At 41.2% G+C, this 25,322-nt stretch overlaps 1 protein-coding gene and 1 long non-coding RNA gene across 7 annotated transcripts in view; both read right to left on the bottom strand.

Annotated features, from left to right (window-relative positions):
* Positions 1-15,425, bottom strand: part of LOC103886059 — a 46,378-nt gene extending 30,953 nt beyond the window's left edge. The window contains exons 1-4 of one of the 6 annotated variants that reach the window (XR_002523219.2): positions 15,041-15,425; positions 14,433-14,672; positions 11,721-11,854; positions 9,249-9,406 (exon numbers count right to left, since the gene is read on the bottom strand). Coding sequence is in view for 1 of the 6 variants with exons in the window: in XM_021940882.2 (XP_021796574.1) it covers positions 9,314-9,406; positions 11,721-11,854; positions 15,041-15,137 (324 nt within the window). In the remaining 5 variants the exon portion in view is untranslated. Of the gene's footprint in view, positions 1-9,087; positions 9,407-11,720; positions 11,855-14,432 lie in introns of those variants that run through there. The other 5 variants (XR_649462.4, XR_002523220.2, XR_002523218.2 and 2 more) reach the window with 5 other exon arrangements.
* A 148-nt stretch (positions 15,426-15,573) lies between these two features.
* Positions 15,574-25,322, bottom strand: part of LOC110743723 — a 38,236-nt gene continuing 28,487 nt past the window's right edge. Inside the window, exons 2-3 of the long non-coding RNA XR_002523221.2 lie at positions 17,039-17,193; positions 15,574-15,612 (exon numbers count right to left, since the gene is read on the bottom strand). This is a non-coding gene — a long non-coding RNA (uncharacterized LOC110743723). The remainder of the gene's footprint in view (positions 15,613-17,038; positions 17,194-25,322) is intronic.

Here is a 25,322-nt window from a genome sequence, read left to right as displayed (position 1 = left end):
CCAGGTCATCCAGGCTGGTCTCAAACTCCTGAGCTCAAGCTATCCTCCCACCTCGGCCTCCCAAAGCGCCAAGATTACAGGCATGAGCCACCACGTCTGGCTTTCAAAGAGCTCTTGATTCAGTTCTGAGAAACATTGACTGCTCTTGTGATAGCAAGCCATCTGCTAAAATGTGATAACACAACTAGAAGATGCTTTATGGGGTCTGCATGAAATATAGTCAGAGATTGGTTCAAAGATCCCATAAAGCACTCATGCTCAGCGTCTTGAGATGCTGGCCTTGACCTCATGACACACTCCTGAGTCACTTTCCTATACCCACTGATCTGGTTAGGACCCACCCACGCCGAACCACAGCTCCCTGTTAGAGCACGTTGCTGTCATCGCTCGTTAATGGTCTTATCTCCTGCACTCAGCAGTGTGCTCCACAGAACAGGAAGAACATGCATCTTATTCACCCCTTTATCCCTAATGCCTGGTGCAGTGCAGGGCACTTTTAGGTGCTTAGTCATGTTGGTGTGCTTCATTTGTGTTATGGTATACAGCTACATGTTGTAATTGTTGATTTGTTTTTCTACCTCCTCCTGTGAGTTCTTCGCGAGTAGTATCCATGCCTCCATCTTTGCATCTCCAGTTTATCAAAGAGGCTGGCTCATAGTTGGCACTTGATTAGGATTGATTAATTGATTAGTTAATTAACATATGGATAAAGCAATTAGATATAAAGGACCTTCCTAAATGCAACCAGCTCTACTTTGCTTTTAGTCAATCACAAGATGCATAAAACCACATTGTCTGAGAATCTTGCATATCATCAATATTTATTGGTGAGAGGTGCTTTCTTAATGCTGGTGTTTTACGCATTTCTACACGTTATTATACACCCCAGAAAAGAATGCATGTAAAACTGCTGGAGCCTGAATAAATCCTCTAACTGAGTTAACACTATTGAATCAATTTCCTAATGTTTAGAATGTGCTGTGGTTATGTGATACGCTGTCTTTGGGGAAAGCTGGGTGAAGGGTACAGGGGATCTCTCTGAATTATTTTTACAACTTCAGTGAGTCCTGTATTATTTCAAAATAAAATGTGATAATTTTTAAACACTTTCTGATTTTTATATTTATACTTTCACATAAATTTTATATATTTCTATAATATCTAAAATGTAGTTAAAATGTCATAAGTAATAATTAAATGATGTTATCATATATTACACTAGCATACAGGAAAGAAAATGCCCTAATTTGGGGCACTATTCTTTTTGTCTGGCTAGGTTGGCATTTAAAATATGCTAGGAGAGGAAGGAGATGCATTACTTTTGCCTGATTCAAGCATATTTTCGAAATGATGTTTTCATAAACAAAGTGCCAACAGCTATGATCTTATCTTCTCTCTTCTTTTTATCCTAATTCAGGTCAATAACAAGTATTTCTGCTCTCTTCTGCAGATTCTAGGTTTTGGAAGAGAGGATGCAATTATGAGCAATGGGGAACTGTTAGTGAAAAATTCACCAAAAAGTCAGAGAGTGCCTTTAAACTTCTTTCTACCCAGTGTTGTCCTATTAAGAAAATAATGTCAGTTTCAGAGAGCGATGTTTTAAATAAATAAGGCTAGCATTTACAGTATTGCTGGAGTTTTAAACTACATGTTCAAGATCCCACTGTTGGTTACATGGATAACAATGTAGGTCATCACATCTAAACTCTGAAACGTGGTAGGCAATTCCTCTACTACCTGAGAGATCTGAAAGCCACCAATAAAAAAAATCCATACAGCAGATTAAGGTAAAATTTCAATATATCTTAAACTGCTTAAACATGTAAGTTCAACACCCCCCTCCCCCCCAAAAAAAACCTCTTTTAGCATAAAAAGCTGCAGTTTCCAATTCTACTCAATTAATTAGCTTCCTGTAGTCAATCAAATGAAAATTCTGAAATAGCCTGTAGATGTCATAAACCTAAAGTCAAATTCAAAGACGAATGACATTCTCCCATACACTTCCTTCTTTTCTGGAAACTGCAAACTCATTAGTAGGTACATCTAAGAAGTATACCTGCCCAGAAGTCCCTGTAGTTTTGTGATAACATATGTAAAATAAGTTCAGCTCAAGGTATGGCATGGTAGTTTCATCCTACAGACCCACCGGTTTATCCTGGAGAGATTCTGAAGGACACAGTAAAATAACCAGGTGCAAGGAAAGAGTGCCTCCCTGCTTGCTAAAGCTCATTAGAGAAGGGCATCCATCTTTACTTCTTCAGGACAATATCCATGAACTGTAAAAATAGAATTTTACTTAGTAAAGGAAAGGGAGAATAAATGCAAGAATTTTTTAGGATCTGGCATATTGAATCATGAATCAAAGAAGAAGAAACTATAATTGCCTCTCATTCTATCGAACAGAGAAATTTCTTCCACACAATCTTTTGTGTGGTAAGAATAAAGCTTCATTCCAAAGAAAATCCAGTTAAAATATCCCAAAAGAAAAATAATACAAGATCCTGCAGCTCTTTAATGCTTGCTACTGGCCAAATCTTGCAATTAGAATCAGTCACTTTAAGTGCTGAAGTCGTATAATGCTAATAGATCACTTTATAATGTGAACAGTTTTTTAAAGTTGTATTTAATTTTCCATCATTACAGTACTGAATACCAGTAGTGTCTGTCCATTCTGATATAGATTCTGAAGTCTCCAAAGGGTACAGACTACTGCTTGCCTAGGCATTGGTTAATTCTGGCTTTAATTCTCAGAGACCTGAATTAGAGCTGTAAAATGGACTGTATTTCAACTTTCTCCCTAAATGTGTTTATTTTTATTTTCAAACCAAATGAGGGCTCCTTTTTATTTCATAATTATTTTATTTCAAAAAATATAAATTGAGGTGAGGTGTATATGTCTGAATGTGTGTGTGTGCACATGCACACATGTGTGTGGTTTTCTTTAAGAAAATGAAATGAACCAGAAAATAAGCCCTTAGCAGTAACCTAAGAAATAAAACAAAATCATTTACAACACATGGGATTGTTGCAGGATATGTCAAGATTAGATGGTTTTAAGGGAGCTATCCTGAATGTGGAAGCAATTATAATGAAATTCATGACTCATTAGCAAACATTCCATATTGTGTTTCTCATTTCTGGGTCAATGTTACTAGGAAATATAGACTTAAGATTTAGATGTTTCACTGACTTCAATGCCAGATTATAGATAGTTGGACTGTACAATGACATAAAGCAAAGACTCCAGGGTTTTAAAGTTTTTCACTTCTCAGATGTAGGCAATTTGGTCTTAAGATACCTATGAGCAAAGTAACTTCAAAAATGTATTGGTAAGAATTAAATTGGTGATAGAAGGGTTGTCTGTAAATGTGAAGAATTACCTGGTGCAAATGCATATACTGGGTGGATGACGGTGGGGATTTTGCCTGCACACTGCTTGGTATGCAAAATGGTTGGTGAACTCAAGTACCCAATACTGTACGTAATGGGAACCAGATGTCTAACAGAGAGAGAAAAATATTTTATAGCAATAAATGTGACATTGACTCTTAAAGGGTTTGCTGTTTTTAAACAACTTCCCAGTCTTACTTTCCCTCATATTTTAATGTAGTTTAAAGTACATTGTGTAAGGAAATTATTTTCATATTTTAAAAGAAAAAGTATTTAACTTGCCACTAACTTATAAAATGCAGACATAAGGAGAAATGATCTGAATAAGATAATTTTGGAATTCATTCATTTACCAAAGCACTATGCTCAGCAATGCAAAAAAAATATTAAGGCAAATAAAGCATAATTCCTCCTGCCCTTAAGGAACTCAAAACATACTAGATGTGATAAGATGCACACAGCTGGATGGGGACATGGTACAAGCAAGCCCTGGAAAAGACGCTCACAGTGCTTCAAGAATTCCAAGGAGGAAAAGAAAACGCGATGCGATGGCCAGCAGGTTCCATGAAGGAGGGTCCTGCTGATCCATCCTGCTCAACATCTCCCCCACCCACCCCTCCTCTTCACAGCACTAGGCCACCTTGGTGAAGGCCCTCCTGCTCTCTGGCCAATGCTCAGCAGCTTTGCTCTCTCAGTGTCCCCACAGTCACACCCCATGCAACCCCAACATTGCTGCCGGGGTAGTTGTTCAGAAGCACTAATCCAGTTGGGAAGTAGGGTGCCCTGATTATTAGATTGCAAGCTCTGTAATGAAGCTTGGGGTTCACTCCCTGCTTTGATGATATTGGTTGTGACCTTGGAGAAGTCACTTAACCGATCTCCCTCGATCTGCTTTTTTGCTTCCCTAATAGCAAATGTATTATATGCTTGGAGTCAGGATTTCATGAGCTGCTGCACACCATGTGCTTTGCACAACGTCAGCATGGAGTCGGGGCACTGTTGGAAACTCTTTTAGCTATTATCCGATCAGTCATCCAATCTAGTTTGTTTGTTTGTTGGAGACAGAGTCTTACTCTGTTGCCCAGGCTGGAGTGCAGTGGTTTAATCTTGGCTCACTGAACCTCTGCCTCCCAGATTCAAGCAATTCTCCTGCCTCAGCCTCCCTCGCAGCTGGAACTATAGGCACCTGCCACCATGCTCAGATGTTTGTATTTTTAGCAGAGAAGGGGTTTCACCATGTTGGCCAGGCTGGTCTCAAACTCCTGACCTGAAGTGATCCACCAACCTTAGCCTCCCAAAGTGCTAGGATTACAGGCATGAGCCACCACACCAGGCCCAATCTAGTTTTTACAGAGCAAAATGCAAAGCCTCTATTTTGGTATGCCAGACTGTTCATGAGCTGGCACTTGCATACTTCTCCAATTCTTTCTCTTGATCCCTTCTGTTAAATACTCAACTTTCTTGCTATCCTTGTCAGCTTGTCTTTGTCCAAGCAGGCCTTCTGTGCTCAAGTTCCATGCCTCTGCACATGCTGTTGCCCCTGCCCTAGGTGCTCCACCTGCCTTCTACCTCTCTACATTGCAAATTTCTGCTTACCCTGCAGGTCTCCCCTCTAGCAGATCTTTCTGACCTTCCTGGATAACCTGTGAAAGAACAAGGGCCTCGCTCCACTAGGCCATACTCTTAAACTCACAGGACCCACACAAATAGCATAAATAAATGAAGCAGTACAGGATAAAACTGTAAGGAGTGGTGGGGACTAATTAAAAAGGAGAACTCATTTCTTTCTTTCTTTCCTTCTTTCTTTCTTTCTTTCTTTCTTTCTTTCTTTCTTTCTTTCTTTTTTTTTTTTTTTTTTTTTTTTTTTTTTTTGAGATGAGTCTCACTCTGTCACCCAGGCTGGAGTGCAGTGGCGCAATCTTGGCTCACTGCAACTTCCTCCTCTGCCTCCCGGGTTCAAGGGATTCTCCTGCCTCAGCCTCCTGAGTAGCTGGGACTGTAGGTGCCTGCCACCACACCTGACTAATTTTTGTATTTTAAGTAGAGACAGGGGTTTCACTATGTTGGCCAGGCTGGTTTCGGACTCCTAACCTCAAGTAATCCACCCACCTTGGCCTCCCAAAGTATTGGGATTACAGGTGTGAGCCACCGTGCCTGGCAGAGGAACTCATTTCATTCCCTGGCTAAAAGATCAGCCATGCCTCTGTTGCCATGGTGGAATAGGGGCTCATTATTGTCGATTCTTTTGTTTTTTCAAGGTAAGACAGAAATCTGTATTTTTTACCTAAAATATCCAGTGTTCATTGTTGGTAACTAAAAAGAAAAATCAAATACTATAACTTTAGAACAATTAAAACCCCCTGGGGACCAAGTGGCTAACTGCATGCAGACCTTGGCTCATGGAATGCCTTATTTTGGGATTTCCTTACAGGTGCACACCACCAATCTAGCAAATTTAACTTCTGGCAAATTTAACTGGCCCTCTAATTGTTTGCACATCTACTTCCCCAACAAACTATGCTCTTGAGAATAAGGAACATGTAGGGTTACGTTTGTCTTTCCAAGGTGCCTAGCACAGTGGGTGGCTCAAAGAAGCATCTCACTAAACTTCATATTGATATTTTCCAGAGCCTTGAAGCCAGGGAAGGGTCTGCCGATGGCCGGTCATTCCAGGCACATCAAAAGATAAAGATGTTCATATTCCACATGTCCCTGTTTCTAGAAAGGAAAGATTTTTCAGATACTGTAAGCCTTAGTCTACATCTGACTTCCTTAGGACCATCTGGAACGCTTCCTATGATGGCTGCAAAGCCCTCTCCATCATTAGCAACATTCCAGCCAGCTCTCAAAATATAAGCCTAATCCATAAATCTAGGCGGTATATAAACCTAATCTATACCTGACATGTAAGTGAATGGCTAAATGAATTAATTAACTTTACCCCAAAGAGTCCCAACTCAAATGTCAGATGTGACGTTTTAATTTTGTTGGAAAGTGAACATAGACCACATCCTGAACTCAGAAAGAAACATGTTTTCTCTAAATCCGAGGCCAAGAAGAAAATGGATAAGGCTAGGGTGGTGGATAACACTGAAGATTCAGAGACAGTCATCCTAGTGCATGCTTTTGTTGTTGTTGTTTGTTTTTTGTTTGTTTATCTGTTTGTTTTTGAGACGGAGTCTTGCTCTGTTGCCCAGTCTGGAGTACAGTGGAGTGATCTCGGCTCACTGCAACCTCCGCCTCCCGAGTTCCAACGATTCTCCTGCCTCAGTCTCCTGAGTAGCTGGGATTACAGGCACCCGCCACCATGCCCAGCTAATTTTTGTATTTTTAGTAGAGACGGGGTTTCACCATCTTGGCCAGGCTGGTCTCCAACTCCTGACCTTGTGATCTGCCTGCTTCAGCCTCCCAAAGTGCTGTGATCACAGGCATGAGCCAACACGCCTGGCCCCTAGTGCATGTTTTAAATAATTTTTATGTCCATAATCTTTGATCCAATAATGCAACTTCTTGGCATTTTTCTCAAAGAATAATTATGTGCAAATATTTGACTGTAAGGATGTTCACTGCCGTTCTGTTTATAATGTTGAAAATAGAGGCCAGGTATGGTGGCGCATGCTCCTAATCCCAGCACTTTGGGAGACTGAGGCGGTCGGATCACCCGAAGTCAGGAGTTCGAGACTAGCCTGACCAACATGGTGAAACTTCATCTCTACTAAAAATACAAAAGAGGCAGGAGAATTGCTTGAACCCAGGAGGCAGAGGTTGCAGTGAGCTGAGATTGAACCACTGCACTCCAGCCTAGGCAACAAGAGTAAAACTCCACCTTGAAGAAGAAGAAGAAGAGGAAGAAGAAGGAGGAAGAGGAGGAGGAGGCGGAGGGGGAGGAGAAGGAGAGGAGGAAAACAGAAGGGTTTTTACAGGAGCAGTAACAGAGTACTGGTTTCATGGTTATAAATAATGAGAGGTGAAATCTATTGAATCCTCACTTATGTGACAGAAAATGTGCTGTGAGCTTTAAGAATCATTACATCATTTAACCTTATTGTTGTGCCTATCTTACAGGGGAGGGAACTGAGGCATAGGGTGTTTAAATAATTTGCCCAAATCACATACCCAACAAGTGTCAGGACGGGGCATTGGAACTCAGTATTCTTTAACACCAGAGCTCAAATTTCTCCCACAAATTGCACTTCTCCCATAAATATTGAGACATCCACAATAGTCACTGTGTAACCATGAAAATTATAATCTAGGAGGACATATGATGACTCAGAAAAAAACGATGATGTATTTTTCAGTGAACAAAGCCTGTGCCTGTCATTCTGCACAGGCATTGTTAGATGAAAATATCAGAATCCCATAGACACTGCTCCATTAAAGACGAATATGAGGTAAGGATGCAAGGCTATTCCACAAAATTCCCTGCAGGGATCAGTGCCAGGATACAAGGAGTCTCTGCCCCTAGATCTCTGCCATCTCTTCCTCTGCTTCTTACTATCTCCTCTACTCATCTCTTGCAAACCACCTTCTCCACTACAGCTTTAGCTTTCAAGGTACAAATTCTAATCCCCTGTTGATACGGTTTGGCTGTGTCCCCACCCAAATCTCACCTTCAATTGTAATAATCCCCATGTGTCAAGGGAGGGGCCAGGTGAAGATAATTGAATCATGGGAACAGTTTCCCCCATACTGTTCTCCTGATAGTGAATAAGTCTCATGAGTTCTGATGGTTTTATAAAGGGGGCTTCCCCTGCACAAACTCTCTTGCCTGCTGCCGTGTAAGACATACCTTTGCTTCCCCTTTACCTTCTGCCATGACTGTGAGGCCTCCCCAGCCATATGGAACTGTGAGTCCATTAAACCTCTTTCCTTGACAGATTACCCAGTCTCGGGTATGTCTTTATTAGCAGCACGAGAATAGACTAATACATATGCCAATGTGCTATTATAGCACCAGTCCTGCATACAATCTAATTCAATCCCAGGGAAAGAGCAGGGACTAGTCCAGCTGGGCCAGATGTCCATGCGTGTTCCAATCAGCTGGGACCAGGGAATAGAGTTCTATAGAACTGGTTCAGTAAAATAGGAAGTAGCTTGGAGGAAAGCACTGACCATCTAAGTGGTAAGGCAAATTTTTGGATATAAAAACCATAATTAGAAAGAAAAACGATGAGAAAGGCCCACATTAAGTTGTTAACAATGTTTCTGTCTACAGTGGCTTTTTTTTTTTTTCTTATTTTTGCTTGTCTGCGTGTTCTAAATTTTCTAAAGTGGACATATATCACTTTATACTAAGAGGATAAAAGAGATCTAACCTACATGGGGCTTAAAAATGAATATCCCTCAGCCAGGCACAGTGGCTCATGCCTGCAATCCTAGCATATTGGGAGGCCAAGGCAGGCATCCACTTGAGGCCAGAAGTTTGAGACCAGCTTGGCCAACGTAGCTAAAAATATTTGTATTTTTAGTAGAAAAAATACAAAATTTTTAGAGTTTAGTAGAATAATACAAGAATTTTTTGTAGAAAAAATTTAGTAGAAAAATACAAAAGTTTTCTACTAAAAATACAAAAATTTTCTACTAAAAATGCAAAAATTAGCTGGGTGTCATGGCACAAGCCTGTAATCCCAGCTACTCAGGAGGCTGAGGCACAAGAATCACTTGAACCTGGGAGGCAGAGGTTGCAATGAGCCGAGATTGCACCACTGCACTCCGATTGGGGCAACAGAGCAAAACTCCGTCTCAAAACAAAACAAAACAAAACAGAAACAAAGAATGAGTGCTATTAGGAGACTAAAGGCCCAAATCAAGATTAAAGGTAATTTCAGTGATGATGGAATATAGTAAATGCTTACCAAAGAAAGGTTAGCAGTTGAACAGCAAACCCCACCTCAAAGCCCTTGGATTGGAGCAAGCTTCATCATGAAGATCTCAAAGCTGTATCTGGTGGAGATGTCGGGCATTGTGGCACCAGGGCCCACCGTCCCATTACACTGTGCTGGACAACTGGCTCCTGGGATAAGACAAGTCAGAGCAGAGAAGGGCGTGAGTCACGTGGAACATAAGATAGGATTTGAGGAGGCAAGAGACAGTGGCCATAAAGAAGGAAAACAAGATGAAAATGTATATTTCAAGTAGTTGACTGAGGAATGAGACAAGGGCAGAGACAAGTTCACTGGTCTGAAAAATGGCAACGGAGTAGCAAGTAAGCAGGGAAGGAGAAGGGGAGTTGAATCTTTTTCTTTTTCTTTTTTAATTTCTTGCTCTGTCACCAGGCCAGAGTGCAGTGGTGCGATCTCAGCTCACTGCAACCTCTGCCTCCTGGATTCAAGCGATTCTCCTGCCTCAGCCTCCCGAGTAGCTGGGATTACAGGTGCCCATGACCACACCCAGCTAAATTTTTGTATTTTTAGTAGCAACTGGATTTCACCGTGTTAGCCAGGATGGTCTTGAATCTCCTGACCTTGTGATTCTTTCTCCTCGGCCTCCCAAAGTACCGGGATTACAGGCGTGAGCCACCGTGCCCGGTCCAAATCTTTTTCATGCACAGAAAGGATAAAGTCACAGCAGAAGGACAAAAAAGGGAAGGTTTTTGGACCATTGCAGAATGATGTAATTGAAATAAAGGACAGTTGGTCATACCAAGGCAGGGCAGAGGAGGATAAATAAATCATTGAGCACAGTCATAGGAGTTTGAATAAGGCAAGTAAGCACTCCCACTCCACAGTGAGGGAACCTCAGCCACTGCTGTCCTATTTTCCTTCAAAGGTCTCCAAATGATCAGTAGCCACAGGCCTTCCCAAGTACACTGTGCCTGTGACGTATACAAATGTGAGGGTTCATCTTGTATCCACTTGGTACACGTTCTTCTATCACCTCACTCACCTGGTGAATGGGTATTTATTTTATTACTTTTCACAGAATACTTAATTAACTTTGATAGCTCCAACAAGATTGGAGATTGGAAGTTCCTGGAGATCAAGAGGCTGAGAGTAGCTGACACCATGATTGGACACTTTAGCAGTTTTAAGACATGTCCACGAGTTCTTTAACACTCCTCACATCCAGAGAAGGTATCTAAATGCCCTGCCCTTGAATCTGAGCTGACCTTAGCGATTGGTGCACAATAGAAAAGGTGACTTGGTAGGTCAAAAATGATCATTTGGGCCAGGTGCAGTGGCTCATGCCTGTAATGACAGCACTTTGGGAGGCCGAGGTGGGCAGATCATTTGAGGTCAGGAGTGTGAGAGCAACCTGGGCAACATGTTGAAACCCCATATCTACTAAGAATACAAAAATTAGCCAGGCATGGTGGCGGGCACCTGTAATCCCAGCTACTCCAGAGGTTGAGGCAAGAGAATCGCTTGAACCTGGGAGTTGGAGGTTGCAGTGAGCTGAGATCATGCCACTGCACTCCAGCCTGGGCAACAGAGTGAGACTCCATCTCAAGAAAAAAAAAAAAAAAGGATCATTCAGCCTCAACCTTACTCTCTTGGGACACTCATCTTTGGAGTCCTGAGTGGCCACGTAAGAAGTGCAAGGATGAGATGCTGTGAGGAAGTTCGGATTATGTGGAGTGACCCCGTGCAGGGGTTCTAATTGACAGCCCCAGCTGAGCAGTTGCAGCCATGGCCAGCATCAACCAGCAGACACGTGAGTGAGGCAGCCTCAGTGATGACTCCAGCCTTGGCCACCAGCAGACCTCATCCTTATCTTCAAGAAAGACTGTGTGGGAACCACCCAGCTGATCCCCGTCAACACTCAAAACAATGACAGATCATCATAACTTGATTATTGTGGTTTTAAGTTAATAAATTTCAGGTGGATCTGTCATGCAGAAATAGATAACTGGATTAGATAGAGTTGGTTCTCAATACATTTCTATTAAATTTCAACTAATAGCAGAAAAGAGAAGGCAACATTGTCTCTTGATTTTTTTCTCCCTTTTTGTCTAACTCCCTGCTATTTTGTTCCTTGGTCAGTCTCTCCTTATATCCTCTCTCTCTCTCTCTCTCTCACTTTTTTTTTTCTCTCTCTCTGCAAATTCATAATTCTCCCCTTTTATTTGTGGCCATGGAAGCTGGAGAAAACAGAACTGCCATCCAGATAGCCAGGGCTCTCTCTATATATCTATAAAAGGCCTCTGTTTTCTCTCTTTTGGCATAAGGAAACTCAATTCCTTTGTTTTTAACTGCTCCCATTTCTCTGTTCTGTACTGACTTTATTCCTCCTTCCTGAATGATCTTTGAGTCTTCTGTGTACTTTTTAGGTTGTAAAACAAAGAACAAGACACCCTACCCCAGTGATGATCTTGGCTATAACATTACCCTCATCTGGAAAGCGCTGTTATTTTTGGCCACCTTCGGATCTTCATGTAGCTGTTCCACCCCTCTGCTGCAGGAGCTCCAACTCACTTCCCCAGGCAGTCCAGGGGGTCTGCAGACAGCAGCTGCATCAGGAGCTTGAGTGGGAAGACAGCAAGCCGGGTGGTCAGAAGAATCTCTGTGAGGATGCGGCTTCAAATGAAGCAGTGTAGGCGGGAATGCATGAACCCTGTGGCCTGGAGGCTGCCTGGCTTGCCTGGAGTGACTCATAGAATGGTCGCTGAGCAGCTGATAAAGTATGGAGGCTGAGGGAGACCCAGAAACTGGACCGGAAATCTTCCCCCACCCCCAATGTGAAAGGACATCTGTTCCAGCTGCATTGCCCCTCAGAGGTAGCCTGACCACCGCCTGAGAGTGTTGCCCTGGGGCAAGCCTAGGTGGGCACACATCGACCGGTTCACACCCTTGCTCAAACACACAGCATCGTGCATGAGCACAGAGCTGCTTGGCAGAAAGAGGAGGAATCCAGCCCCCAGGAATGGCAAACACGTTGTGAAAAGGACCACGGGCAGGGTTGGCCGGGTGAACTAGCAGCAGGCCAGGCAATATCATCTCAGGTCAAGGAGAAAGCTCCATGGCCAAAAATAGCCACCCTTCCCAGTTGCCACAGTGTCTAAAATTATACCATTGGAGATTTATTCCTTTGCGCACCTCACCTTTGCTGGGGGCGGGTCCGGGGAGGACCCATGAAATGTCTTCACATTAAGGTGCAAAAGGCCTGGCAGCTCCACAGAGTTCTTTGGGGGTGGGAAAGGAGGGCGGTGTTGAAAGGGCAGAACAAGGCAGAGGAAGTGCTCGGAAGGCACAGCATTGGGCAGCTTCTCCTATTTCAGAGTTTTACCCTGAAGGAGCCTAGCTGGCAGCTACCTCATAAAACTGAGGCCTAAGCAATTTGCCAGTGAATTTGAACCATGCATGTAAACAATTCTAATAATTTATTCCTTGAAATGTTTCCTATAATACATTATTATGCAGAGCTGCACATGCCTGTACTTCAAATTGCCTAAAAGGGGGGCGGGGGGAACCATACATTAAGGGACAATTAAAAAGAATAACAAGAGGCAACATGAGGAAACAGTGTATGCATATGCCAGTCAGGCTGGAACACAGAGGCTGCTGAAGGCAGCCAGGCAGCCCATTGCAACCAAAGGCTCGGTTTCTGGGGGAAGATTCCCTCGGAAATTCAGGCAAGGACTGTCTTTATAGGTAGAAGTTTGGATAACCTGACCCCAGAAGATTAAGCAGTAAACAAAATAAAAGCAAACAATCACTATTCGAAAGTCACATCCAGTCCACTGCATCAATACACAACAGCTCCATTGTCAAAGTTCGTAAGACGTAGACAAGAATTTCAGAAAGGTAAGTCTATCCTGCTTAAGCCACCTCTGAGACAGAAAGCTAAGTCTCATGGATGCCCTGGTGGGCTTTAGGCAGGGGCAGGGATAAAATAGGGAATGGAACACGAGGAAGGGAGATAGGGAAGAATGAAAGAGCAGAGCCTGACAGTGGGAACAGCTGGTTCCCTCAAGAATAACCACACCTCTACACCATTTGGCAGTTTAAAAAGAATTTCCACGTTAACTTTGCCTTCAAACCTCCAACTCCTGTGAAAGAAGGAAGTTTACTCTCATTTTTATAAAGGAGGGTTCTTTGGATTAGAGCAATTAGGTAACTTGCCCAAGGCCACACAGCTGGCAAGCTGGGGACCATGGTCAGGTCTTGAAACCCAGTCTAACTAACTACAGCCCCTGCTTTGTTTATTCCCACAGTGTTGGGAGTTATAGAACACAGGGATTCAAGAAATGATCCTCCTGAATCTACTGAATAAATTCCTGATGATTTTAGTAACTAAGGCCTTCCTTCTCAACCTTAATTCATTTATGCACTCAACAAATAATGATTGAGCCTCAAAAACTACTGGGCATTGTTCCAGAGCTGGAGTTCACCTTCATGGAGATTTCACATAGGGGGCTCCTTGACGGCTGATGGCAACTGTCCCCTTTTCAGAGAGCCACTCCCTGACTGTGCAATGCAAATTGGCTCCAGCCACTCTTTCAGTCTTCCCATAATACTTATTACCATCTGAAACCATGTGGTTCATAGATTTATTCACTACACTACTGCTTATCTCCTTCTCTAGAAAAGTAAGTCCTTTAGAAAAATGACCCAGTCTTATTTGAAGCTGACTCTCCAAAATTAGAACAGTTCCTGTACATAATAGATGCTCAATAAATATTTGTCCAATAAATGACACTGAATACCAAGGAAAGCTTTTTACCAGTGCCTATTATGTTCACAAAATTGTGTGAGACTACTTACATAAATCATTTCATTTAATCAAGATTATATATGCCAAAACAGGAAATATATGAGGAAAATAGGGTTTTAATATTAGTGAAGAAACTGCTTGGAAGAAATAAGGGTCAATTTGAAATGTTTCTATACTGTGCCACTTAATGCAACAACAAGGACTATTTTGTGACATTAAAAGGCAACAAATTTAAAACCAAGAAAAGGAAATACTTTTTAAAGCAGCGTATAATCTACCTGTGGAATTCAGTGCCGCAGGATATTATTGAGGCAAATAGTCTAGCAAGATTCAAGAAAGGATTAGACATTTATATGACTAGGAACAATATTGGCAGTTATACTAACTGGGTTAAAAAGTTACAAGGCATGTCCGTCCTGGGCTCCAGGGCATAGCTGTTCACCAGCTGGAGTGAGGAAGGAATGTCCCCCTGGGATGGAGCATTGCAGAACTGGCCAGATGCACAATGGCTCGTATTTTTGCCATCTTCTGTAACACAGGCAGGGACCACTGCCAAGGGGAAGTTTCTAGAGTAGATGGACCAATGGCCTCTAAACGTGGTGTTTCTGTCTTCTCCTTGAACAGTCCTGAATAGGAGATGGAGGTTGCATGTAAAGTCTTTTGGGATTCGTACCTGAGAATTTTTCAGTTTCAGAAAACAGTAATGGTAAAAACAACTTCCCTCTTCCTAATGACGAAAATATTACATGGAATGAAATCATGCCCTGCCTGTAATCTTATTAGCAGCACAGCCAATAGCGCCAGGAGGCTGCCTGAGCGCCTCCAAACTTCAATGCATCGGAGCCCTTGTAGAATCTCATACAAGGACATCATCTACCCATGTTTTACATCCATCTGTCACTGTGCCTTATTCATACGTGCTTCACACAGGTGTTTAACGAAAATGCGTTTCTGCAGATGTGAAAAAAAGCCTCTCATAATGCCGTCCACTCACCGAGCGAAGCTTCTCTCTTTATTACAGAGTCAATCACACTGCCAGGCACAACCTTTGATTCTTGCCATGCATGATGTATGCCATGCATTTTTTTCATTCTAACATGAAAAATCCAAAAGGTAGTTGTTAGCTATGTAACGAAATACAAGTGTTCACAAAGGTGTGGTATCGTATTAATGAAAACATCAAAACTAAATTATGCATTATACTTGCTTACTTTATCAACCTCAGTTTTCCAGGTGTAGGCAACACTCTGAAGAAACTGTATCAGTATTTAAATTATTAGAGATACAGGCCAGGTGTGGTGGCTTATGCCTGGAATCCCAGCACTTTGAGAGGCCCAGGCAGGTGAACCACTTGAGGTCAGGAATTCAAGATGACCAGCCTGGCCAACATAGTGAAATCTCCGTCTCTACTAAAAATAGAAAAATTGGCCGGGCATGATGGTGTGCGCCTGTAGTCCCAGATACTCAGGAGGCTGAGGAAGGAGAATGGCTTGATCCTGGGAGGCAGAAGTTGCAGTGAGCCAAGATCACGACACTACACTCCAGCCTGGGTGAGAGAGTGAGACTCTGTCTCAAAAAAAAAAAAAAAAAAAATTTATTAGAGAAAGACTTTCCCCAAACTGAGGTATAAAGAACATTCTGCAAGCCAAAACAGAAAGAGAAATTTTAGTTTAAATCTTAAACCAGCAATATATCTGAAATTTTCAAAGTTTCCTGGAAAAAGAAGATTAAATTAAAATATATAAAGCAAAATGTTGTATAAATGTTAATATATGTGTTTTTCTGGAGAGAGAGAAAGAGAAACCATAGATTCCATTAATATCTTCAGCTATGTTCTCACACAATGTAAGTTAAGAAAGTTAAGAAAGACTAATCTAGGTCCCAGTCCAAAAGAAAATTCTCACCTAAGTCTGGACAAAGTCCTTTCAAAGTCTTTGCAACTACATGTAAGACTAGTTCCCTTGAAGTTTCCTTAAATTAGCGGAATAATATCAATTAGATTCTCTTGGTCGAAAATTATTCATATAGGGCTTAATTCCCATCCAGAGGGGGAAAAAAAAACTTAAAACATTTAAGTGTCGAAGGCTACCTGTTATTTCATTAACTGGTTGCAAATAAGTTTTTTTAGGTTTGGCCATTTTCTCAGTCTATGCTTTCCTAGTTATTTTTTCATGTGGTTATTGTAAGAGAAGAGCTTATCTGATTTTTGTTTGTTAGTGTGGGTTTTTTTTGTTGTTGTTGTTAATGTTTGTTTTTTACTTATAACCATATATTATGAGGAATGATAAGGTGTTATAAATTAATAGTACAAGCTCTGTAATCAATTAGGATGGGTTGAAATCTCACACCAGGCTCCAAATGAAACAATTAGCCTCCCCAGGCCTCTCTTTTTTAATCTGTAAAATGGAGATATAATAATATTTACCACACAAAGTCTGTGTACAAAATAAATGAGACAATGCCTATAAAACATGTGGCATTGTGCTTGTCATATATTAAGTGGATGATAAATATTACCTAATAGTATGTATATTTTGCCTATGTATTTATAAGCATTAAGAGTACATATCCTGTTTCCTTATTATCACATAGTTATCTTGCATTTTTATGGGCCCTTGATACACACTGCAAATGAATTTCCAAAAGGGTTTTGCTAATATATCCTATCATAGCAATATGACAGTGTCAGTTTTACTATTCCTTGGTTAAAAATGGGAATTACTATCAACCAGGAATAAAAGAAAAAGACCAAAAACAAAAACAAAAACAAACAAACAAAAAAAAAAACGCGGGAAAAGAAAGGAAGGCAAGAAAGAAAAGATAACTTAAAAAAATTTTTAATGTGTACATGTAAGCTTTTGTGTTTCTATATCTAGGTAAAGAAATCTGTGAATGGTCGAATTTCCATTGGACATCAGCCAGTTTCTTTCCAGAGACTTTCTCAAAGTGTTGTACTTCATCTTTCAAAACGCCTCATCCTACAGTCACACACCTTGTAGTTTTCCGGCTGAGTGGACTCACAGAAGGGAACCGTGGTTTCCTGGTTCTCTGCCAGATGTCCAGTGGTCCCACGAAGGCCAGAGATTCAACTGCCTGCCACCCTTGTGAAGATGTTGCATACAAGACGATTCCCAGAGGAACTGGGACCTGGTGAGGCCAATATACAAATATTTTCTTGTAAGGTAGGATAATGCAGAATGAAACAGCCCGCATCTGACCACAAGTCATGGGAGGTGTAACCCAAGGAGGCTTATCACCTGAGCTCTGAAAGGGATAATCTGAGAGGAACAGTTGGTTTGTGCAGCTTTTCAAGAGACTTAAATAATACCTGGTTTTGTGGGAAGAGAAAGAAGAAAAGAAAAGAAAGAAAAAGAACAGGCATGGTGGCTCACGCCTGTAATCCCAGCACTTTGGGAGGCCAAGGCAAGCAGATCACTCCTGACCAGGAGTTCAAGATCAGCCTGGCCAACATGGTGAAATCCCATCTCTACTAAAAATACAAAAAATTAGCTGGGCGTGGTGGCAGGCACCTGTAATCCCAGCTACTTGGGAGGATGAGGCAGGAGAATTACTTTAAATGGGGAGGTGGAGGTTGTGGTGAGCCGAGATCATGCCACTGCACTCCAGTCTGGACAACAGAGCAAGACCCTGTCTCAAAAAAAAAGAAAAAGAAAGGAGAAAAAGAAAAAGAAAGCAAGAAAACACTTTAGTTGTGGGTACTGGATTTACTGCATGTCAAAGTGGGGAGATTGACAGTGTTGACTTGGAAATATTCTAATTCTAGGCAGCCAAATGGAGGCTTTTCCTCACCCCCTCCACACCAATATCTGGCAGGCCCCCTCTTTCTTTTAAAACAGTTCCTGAGGAGGCCCAAAATTCATCTGATGTCTGTATGATTACTGTTCCAATAAGAAAACTGTGACCTCCCTGTTTTTTTGTTTTGTTTTGTTTTTTGAGATGGAGTCTCCCTCTGTTGCCCAGGCTGGAGTTCAGTGGCATGATCTCGGCTCACTGCAACCTCTGCCTCTTGGGTTCAGGCAATTCTCCTGCCTCAGCCTCCCTAGTAGCTGGGACTACAGGCATGCTCCACCACCAAGCCTGGCTAATTTTTTTATTTTAAGTAGAGATGGAGTTTCACCACGTTGGCCAGGATGGTCTCGATCTCTTGACCTCATGATCCACCTGCCTCAGCCTCCCAAAGCCTCCCTGCTTATTCACACAAATCCCCAGATGAGAACTCTCTTCCAGGTGGACATGATTTATAGGGCTGATTCAACAGCTTCTCCTACCTTAGTTACCATGAAGGACTCACATTAAAATGCTTAGAAAAGATTAGAGTTGGGCTCTTTTGACATTTGCTCGTAGTGTGGATTATCAGCTATAGTCCTGAATCTGGTGCTGGCTAAAGAGGTTGAGAGGATTTGCACTCCAAGATAGGACCACTGGCATGACCTTTTTCCTTGGCTCTGTGGTCAAGCCACCCACTGCCCCACTTACTACCTGAGTGACACCTCTCTAGACCTCTGCTGCCTAATCCAGTACAGGCAGATAGTCACACCTGCCTTGCAGAGTTATTGTGAGGGAAGCACCAGCTTCTGGTACATGGGAGATTTTATTTATACATGAACATATATATGCGTGCATACACATAGATGTGTACTTCAGTTTTTGAAAATCATCTCCATCTTTATAGCTCACAGGGTGATTTTTGAAAAGTCAATCAAGAAAAGAAGAAAAAAACCATTTTCCTCTCCAACAAGAAAAAGCAATTAAACGTCAAATATTAACTGTTCCGGGGAGTGAATTTTTTTAATGGGTTAAAGGCTTGGCCATTATACACCTCCAATATGTAATTTCTAAGAAAGGACCAGGTAATATATTTTTTTAAATTAAGTGGAAGACAAAATGCTGGAACCAGTGAATCCATTCAGAAAGCACTTTTTTATCCATTTTCAGTAGCTTCCCAATTGCATCATGCCTTTTAAGAGGCCCAATTTGTTTAACAGCATTTTATTTTAAACCTTTACTTGTGAAAAGCATTGATTTATGATAGGGCTGATTAAAGCAATGGTGTCTTAAGCAATAATGATTTCAATTATAGGACTTTCACCAACGTGCATTATTCTGATTTGCTCTCCATTCTTGCCACATTTTTATACACAAAGGAAAGTGTAGGGATAGGTGATGTAATTTTGAAAAGTCCCTGGACAAATTTAATATCAGAAAGGAATATATAGACAGATGGACTGGTGTACCTTTTTTGATTATGTGAATGTATTGTATTTTAATATGCTCTGATAAACTCTTCAACAGCTCCCTGATGAGCTCCTACTTGGTATCATTAGGGTTATTTAGTGCTTGGATTCGGCTCAATTCCCACTGGAGCCACACTGAGGTTGTAGAAATGTTCACACTACAGATTCACGCCAAGCCTAGCACTTAGAATCTTCTCTTTTTGTGAAGCTGGAGAAAACAATTAAGCTCACACTTAGATCTTTAACTTGTTCAAAGCCAACACCATAGAAAGGCATACTAGGCTCACGTGGTGGCTCGCGCCTGTAATCCCAGCACTTTGGGAGGCCAAGACAGGTAGATCACTTGAGGTCTAGAGTTCGAGACAAGCCTGGCCAACACAGTGAAACCCTGTCTCTACTAAAAATACAAAAGTTAGGCAGATGTGGTGGTGGGCACCTGTAATACCAGCTACTCGGGAGGTTGAGGCATGAAAATCGCTTGAACCCGGGAGGTGGAGGTTGCAGTGAGCTCATGCCCCTGCATGTAGATACATGGCGAAACCCTGTCTCTACAACAAATACAAAAATTAGATGGGGATGGTGGTGCTAGTTCCAGTTACATGGGAGTCTGAGGTGGAAGGATTGCTTGAGCCTCAGGACATAGAATCCGCAGTGAACGATGATCTCACCACTGCACCCTAGCCTGAGCGACAGAGTGAGACACTGTCTCAAAAAAAAAAAGAAAAAAAGAAAAAATGTGAAGTCAGCCTGGAGTCATATGCCACAGAATTCAGTGTATCCATCTAAATCTAATTCAGAATGCAACCTAACGTGGTGGGGCGGGGTGGGGGGGCAGTGCAGGGGGCAATCTATCACATTTATTAATAATGGCAACCTGTGAAGGAGCCCTTCCTAATGGGGGCTGCTATTCCTAATAGTCACTATGCACAGCTGTTGACCAAATAGTGCCACAACTTCAGAATTTAGAAATTCATATTGTTATGCAAAGTTCAAGGTTCTTGATTTTAAAGGGTGGATAAACACTGGCCCAATTCAGCCTGCAGGCTGCCCGCACAATGCTCACTAGTTGTTGTACAACTGGCCAATCAAGTTATTGAACAAGATAGGCCCAAAACAGCACCATGCTCTGCAAGAACCTTTTTAAAAATTATCAAAGTATTTCAGTTCATCTACTGTGCAAACATTTAGTGGGAATCTATTATGTAGTAAGAACCATGAGTGGAGTACTGGGAACGAAAAAAAAGAATAATATCAATTAGCCCTCAAGGCGATGACAGTCTATCACTTACATATATGAACTAGGAAAGATTTTGGGCTAAAAAACTAAGGAGAAATTCAGTCTAACATTGAGTCCCAATCCATCATGTTTATTTTTAGTTAAGAACCTCCTTTGTTACCCTTTAGGTAAATTAGTTTGTCCCTATGCTCTGCTTTAAAGCATCATTTTAATTTCAGAGCTATGTCCTGTGAATACCAAAGTCCATGTAGGATATATCCCTCTTAAAATCCCCAACAGCAATTGGAAGGGAAAATTCCAATCACACCTTGATAGAATTTTTCTCCATCAAATCAACTTTACAGATTTCTTCATTAGGCACTGATACTAACTGAGCCCTCGCATGATTTAAATCTAGCTTTTAATCTCAGCTATTCTATGCTGCTGTAGTTTTTATGAGAACTGACCAGCAAATGCTTTATGCTTTAATCTCTCTGGAAAATCACCTTAATAATTTCCTAAACTTTTTTGGGGGGAATAGAAGTCCCAAGATGCAAATGAAGGCATTGAGGTCCAGCTATTAGAATTTGTGGTTTAGCACTTGAAAAATTATGTGCCAAATTGCTTTACAGAAGAAAATCAGATCAAAGTTAAGATTCTGTTCAAACTTTGTCATTATTTCTCAGACTCCCTTTTTAAATGCCTTAAACGTGCCTCCATTGAAATGTATATGAACTTTTTCCCTCTTCCTTTCAATATGTTGTTGCCATTCTTTTCCTTCTCTGATGGCACTGCCTGAAGAAAAAGCTCTCACACATCACCACTGTAAGCAGGATATGGAAACAGCCAAAACAGGTGGTGCACTGTGCTAAGAATCGGCCTTGAATTGATTTAAACACAGCATTTGATACATTCTCTACCTTAATAAGAGGCAATTACAGGAGACCTCATTTCCTTCGTTGCATGAAAGTCCCAGCCAAACTTGAGTGTACAGTTCCCTTTTCCTTCCTCTTCTTCTCAGCCCATCCCCATGAAGTTCTTCCCAGAGAGCATTAAATCATAGGTAATGTGCTCTACCTGCTCTGGACACTGGATTTTGTAAAGCATTGGAAACTTTTTATTTGCTTTACAGGGATGACCATTCTCCTAAGGTCATTGACTTTCTTAATTAGAAGCTACTTTGGGGCTGAGCACAGTGGCTCACGCTTGTAATCCCAGCACTTTAGGAGGCCAAGGCGGGTGGATCACGAGGTCAGGAGTTCAAGACCAGCCTGGCCAAGATGGTGAAATCCTGTCTCTACTAAAAATACAAAAATTAACTGGGTGTGGTGGTGGACGGCTGTAATCCCAGTTACTCGGGAGGCTGAGGCTTGAACCCGGGAGGCGGGGGTTGCGGTGAGCCAAGATGGCACCACTGCACTCTAGCCTGGGTGACAGAGTGAGACTCCATCTCAAAAAAAAAAAAGAAGAAGAAGCTACTTTGACAATTCTCCTCCAAACCCTTTATGTGACAAGTAAAGGAGAAAAGAATGGGAGAAATGAAGTTACCTGCCCAGAGTCACACAGCCAGGTCCTGTGACTTCGTGGTCTAGCCCTCTCTCCACCTCCTCTCTCTGCCATCGAAGGAATAACAGTTCTCAAATTGGAGTTTTATGTAGGCCTCACAATCAACACTAACTTATTATGAAACTACAAATGAGCCCTTGTTTTATGCCAAGTGCCATGCCCATCTTCAGAGACTCAATAATGAACCAGAAGCATTCTAATTCTGATCCAATCCTGACCTGCTAATGACTCTTCCTCACTGAACTGCTTAACAGAATCACTCCTGGCTGAACATCACACAGAGTGTGAATGTGGAGAGGAAACAGAACTTTCATCTCAACTCCTCCTCATTTTACAAAAGAGAACACTGAGGCCCCCAGAGGTCTTAAGAGTGAGTTCATGTTAGAGGTAGGCCTAGAACCCACAGTGCTGACCACCCAGTGAAACTCTTTTCACTTCAGTACATTCATCTAATTCAGAATGCATCTATCATGGGGCCCATTCTATCACATTTATTATACAAATGTCCTTTGTCATCTTTCAGGTAAGTTTGTTTCTCCCTATGGTCTGCTTTGAAGCTCCATTTTAACTTGAGAACTAGTTCTTTAACTGCCAACATCTACATAAGATACATTCACATTAAAATCTCCAACAGCAATAGGATGATGGTCCCTGGGACCCAGAGGTTAGGCACCTATGCGATGGAACTACAATGATTAACAATGTGCCCAGCAATAGCACACACTCATACCTCTGAAAGATTCAGGGCTGATCTGAGGAAGTGGTATCATAAGCTGTGGTCAACAGAAATACTATGATGAGTGTTTGGAGTGTCCTCATACTAATGTAATGTTTGGACTCAAAACAGATATACTTAAAATACTAGCTACAGTTTATATATTTTTTCAATGATCTTGCAATTCAATCATGTTGGATAATTTCAGCTGAAACTACAGATGGAAACTGGACCTGTTAAAGAGGGTGTTAGATCTTCTATTTTTTTTTAAAATGTGATCTTCCAGTAAGCGGCCTCTGGACATAACTACAGAAAATTAACACAATAAGTAAAGCATTATAGAACAGCTATTAACTGATTATGATAATAAAAACCAAATGGGGGCCTTAATTCTGCCCCTCTGGGAAAGCAGGACAGATAAAATAAACAACAGGGAAAAAAAAAGCATGGAATAAAGGATAATTGATTTTAAACAATAACACAGATACCTCCCATTATGTTTCAAAAAAATACAGATCTCTATCTTCATTTGGGGAATGATAGGGGTAAATTCTCATTTCACCTCATTAAGACTTAAGTTTGATACTAATAGGGGTGCTTTCCAGGCTAACAAATTGGAAAAATTAAGGGGTGCTGACAAGGAGGTTCTTAAATGCCAGGCACATGGCTATAATGACTAAATTTACTGTTTTACCAAAATTAGGAGCCCTTCCGGTCTCCCTCAGAGGAAGACAGAATCTAAACATTCACAGTTCATGTTCTATCAGGGTGGGACAGGAAGTAGGATCCAATAAAGTCAGCAGTCAAGGCAAAGGCCAACCCTGACAGAGGAGAAAAGAGAAGACAGGGTTTCCACTACCTTGGGCAGAGGCTGGGGAACCCTTTAATGGCACCCCAAGTACAGTAATGCCTGTTGGCTAAATCCTAAACTTCTTGAGCATGTTTGGGGTTAGTTCTATGTAGAAATTCATACTAAAGTCTTCATTTGTTATCTAAAACATGGCCGATGTTCCTGCCTTCAAACCTGGCCAGAACCTAACAGCTTCTCTTTTAAGTGCCTGCTTTGGTGCCAAGTGTCCAACTAGATGCTTTCCAGAAGTTGTCTCTGATTTTTACATTATCCTTGCAGGGGAAAGATGCTCAATTTAGAGTTGAGAAAATGGAAAATCAAGGTGATATACAGATGTGTTTGAGGTCTCACGGTTTTTAAGCCGTGGCTCATCCCAAAGGCCACTTCTACTTGGAGAGGTTCACCATTCCACCTCTCCACATGTAACCAAACACTCTTGCTAAACATTGCTGTTTTTCCCCCTCAGTCTATTTTCATATATTGTTCTAACCAGTCTAACCCATGGAACCAATTCTTTTTGCATGGCACATGCAAAATCCAAGTTATTTTTACTTTTCCCTGGCAGAAAGCCAGCATAATTCAAATGAAATAACCATTTCTATGTGAGAAAAAAGTTTAGCATTTCCTAAAATGGAAAAATAAAAACTCGTATGCAAGACACTAACTTTTAAGGTGGCAGAAAATAGTGAGGTAGTTTCTTATGATTTGCTAAATAAATCAAGGGTGATTCCAATTTTTATTGTTTTGGTCCAAGAATTGAAGAAGAGTTCTCCTACAGTGAACCATGGGTGTTATGACTCAAAAAGAAGCCATCAGTAGATAAGTAATGAGGCTGTATGTATAGAGACAGAACATTCTTGTATACAAAAAGGTAAGACTTATTCAGCACTGAGCAGGGAGGACTGGGACCCATACATTGGGACTAGGGTACAGAAGGTTCAGAAGTGGAGACTGAAAGTTGAAGTCAAAAAAGCATTTAAGGGCAAGAGCTTATCAAAAATACAGTGCATTTGTAGCAGTGAAATATTAAAAGCCTTCCTAATGAAGAATCTTTTTAAATAATTTGGAAGTTCTAATCCTTTGCAATAAGACAGGAAAAATAAAGAAATTACATAATTTTGGGAAAGGAACAGAATGATCATTATTTGCAGATAATAATATTATCTACCTAGATGATTCAAGAGAATCAAATTGACAAATTATTTGAATAAGAAACCAGTAAAGTGGCAAATATGAAATAAAAGTGCTTAAAATGCTTTAAAAAAATGTTGCTCAGCAAAGTCATGAAATTGAATAGGGAAATTGCATGCACAATAGCACTGAATAAATGTGAGATTGTATTGAGAAACTACCTGATGGAACTACAACTTTACAGAAGTTCATATGAAAAGATTGATGAGAAAGCATGGTTTATTTCCACATGAGAAAACCCAGTTTTAAAAAGACCTTTAATCCACACACATTAATCTATAAATTGTATTCTCACTCTCTCTTTTTTGTTTTTTGTTTTTTTAAATCAGAATCTTTCTCTGTTGCCCAGGCTGAAGTGCAGTGACTATATCATGGTTCACTGAAGCCTTAAACTCCTAGTCTCAAGTGATCCTCCCACTTCAGTCTTCCAAAGAGCTGGGATTATAGGTGTAAGCCACCATGCTTGAATTAAATTGTATTTTC

Source organism: Papio anubis, chromosome 7 (genome assembly GCF_008728515.1).
Source record: "Papio anubis isolate 15944 chromosome 7, Panubis1.0, whole genome shotgun sequence".
Lineage (NCBI taxonomy): Eukaryota > Metazoa > Chordata > Mammalia > Primates > Cercopithecidae > Papio > Papio anubis.
Note: the sequence above shows the minus strand (reverse complement) of the source record. Positions and strands in the feature narration are given on the sequence as shown.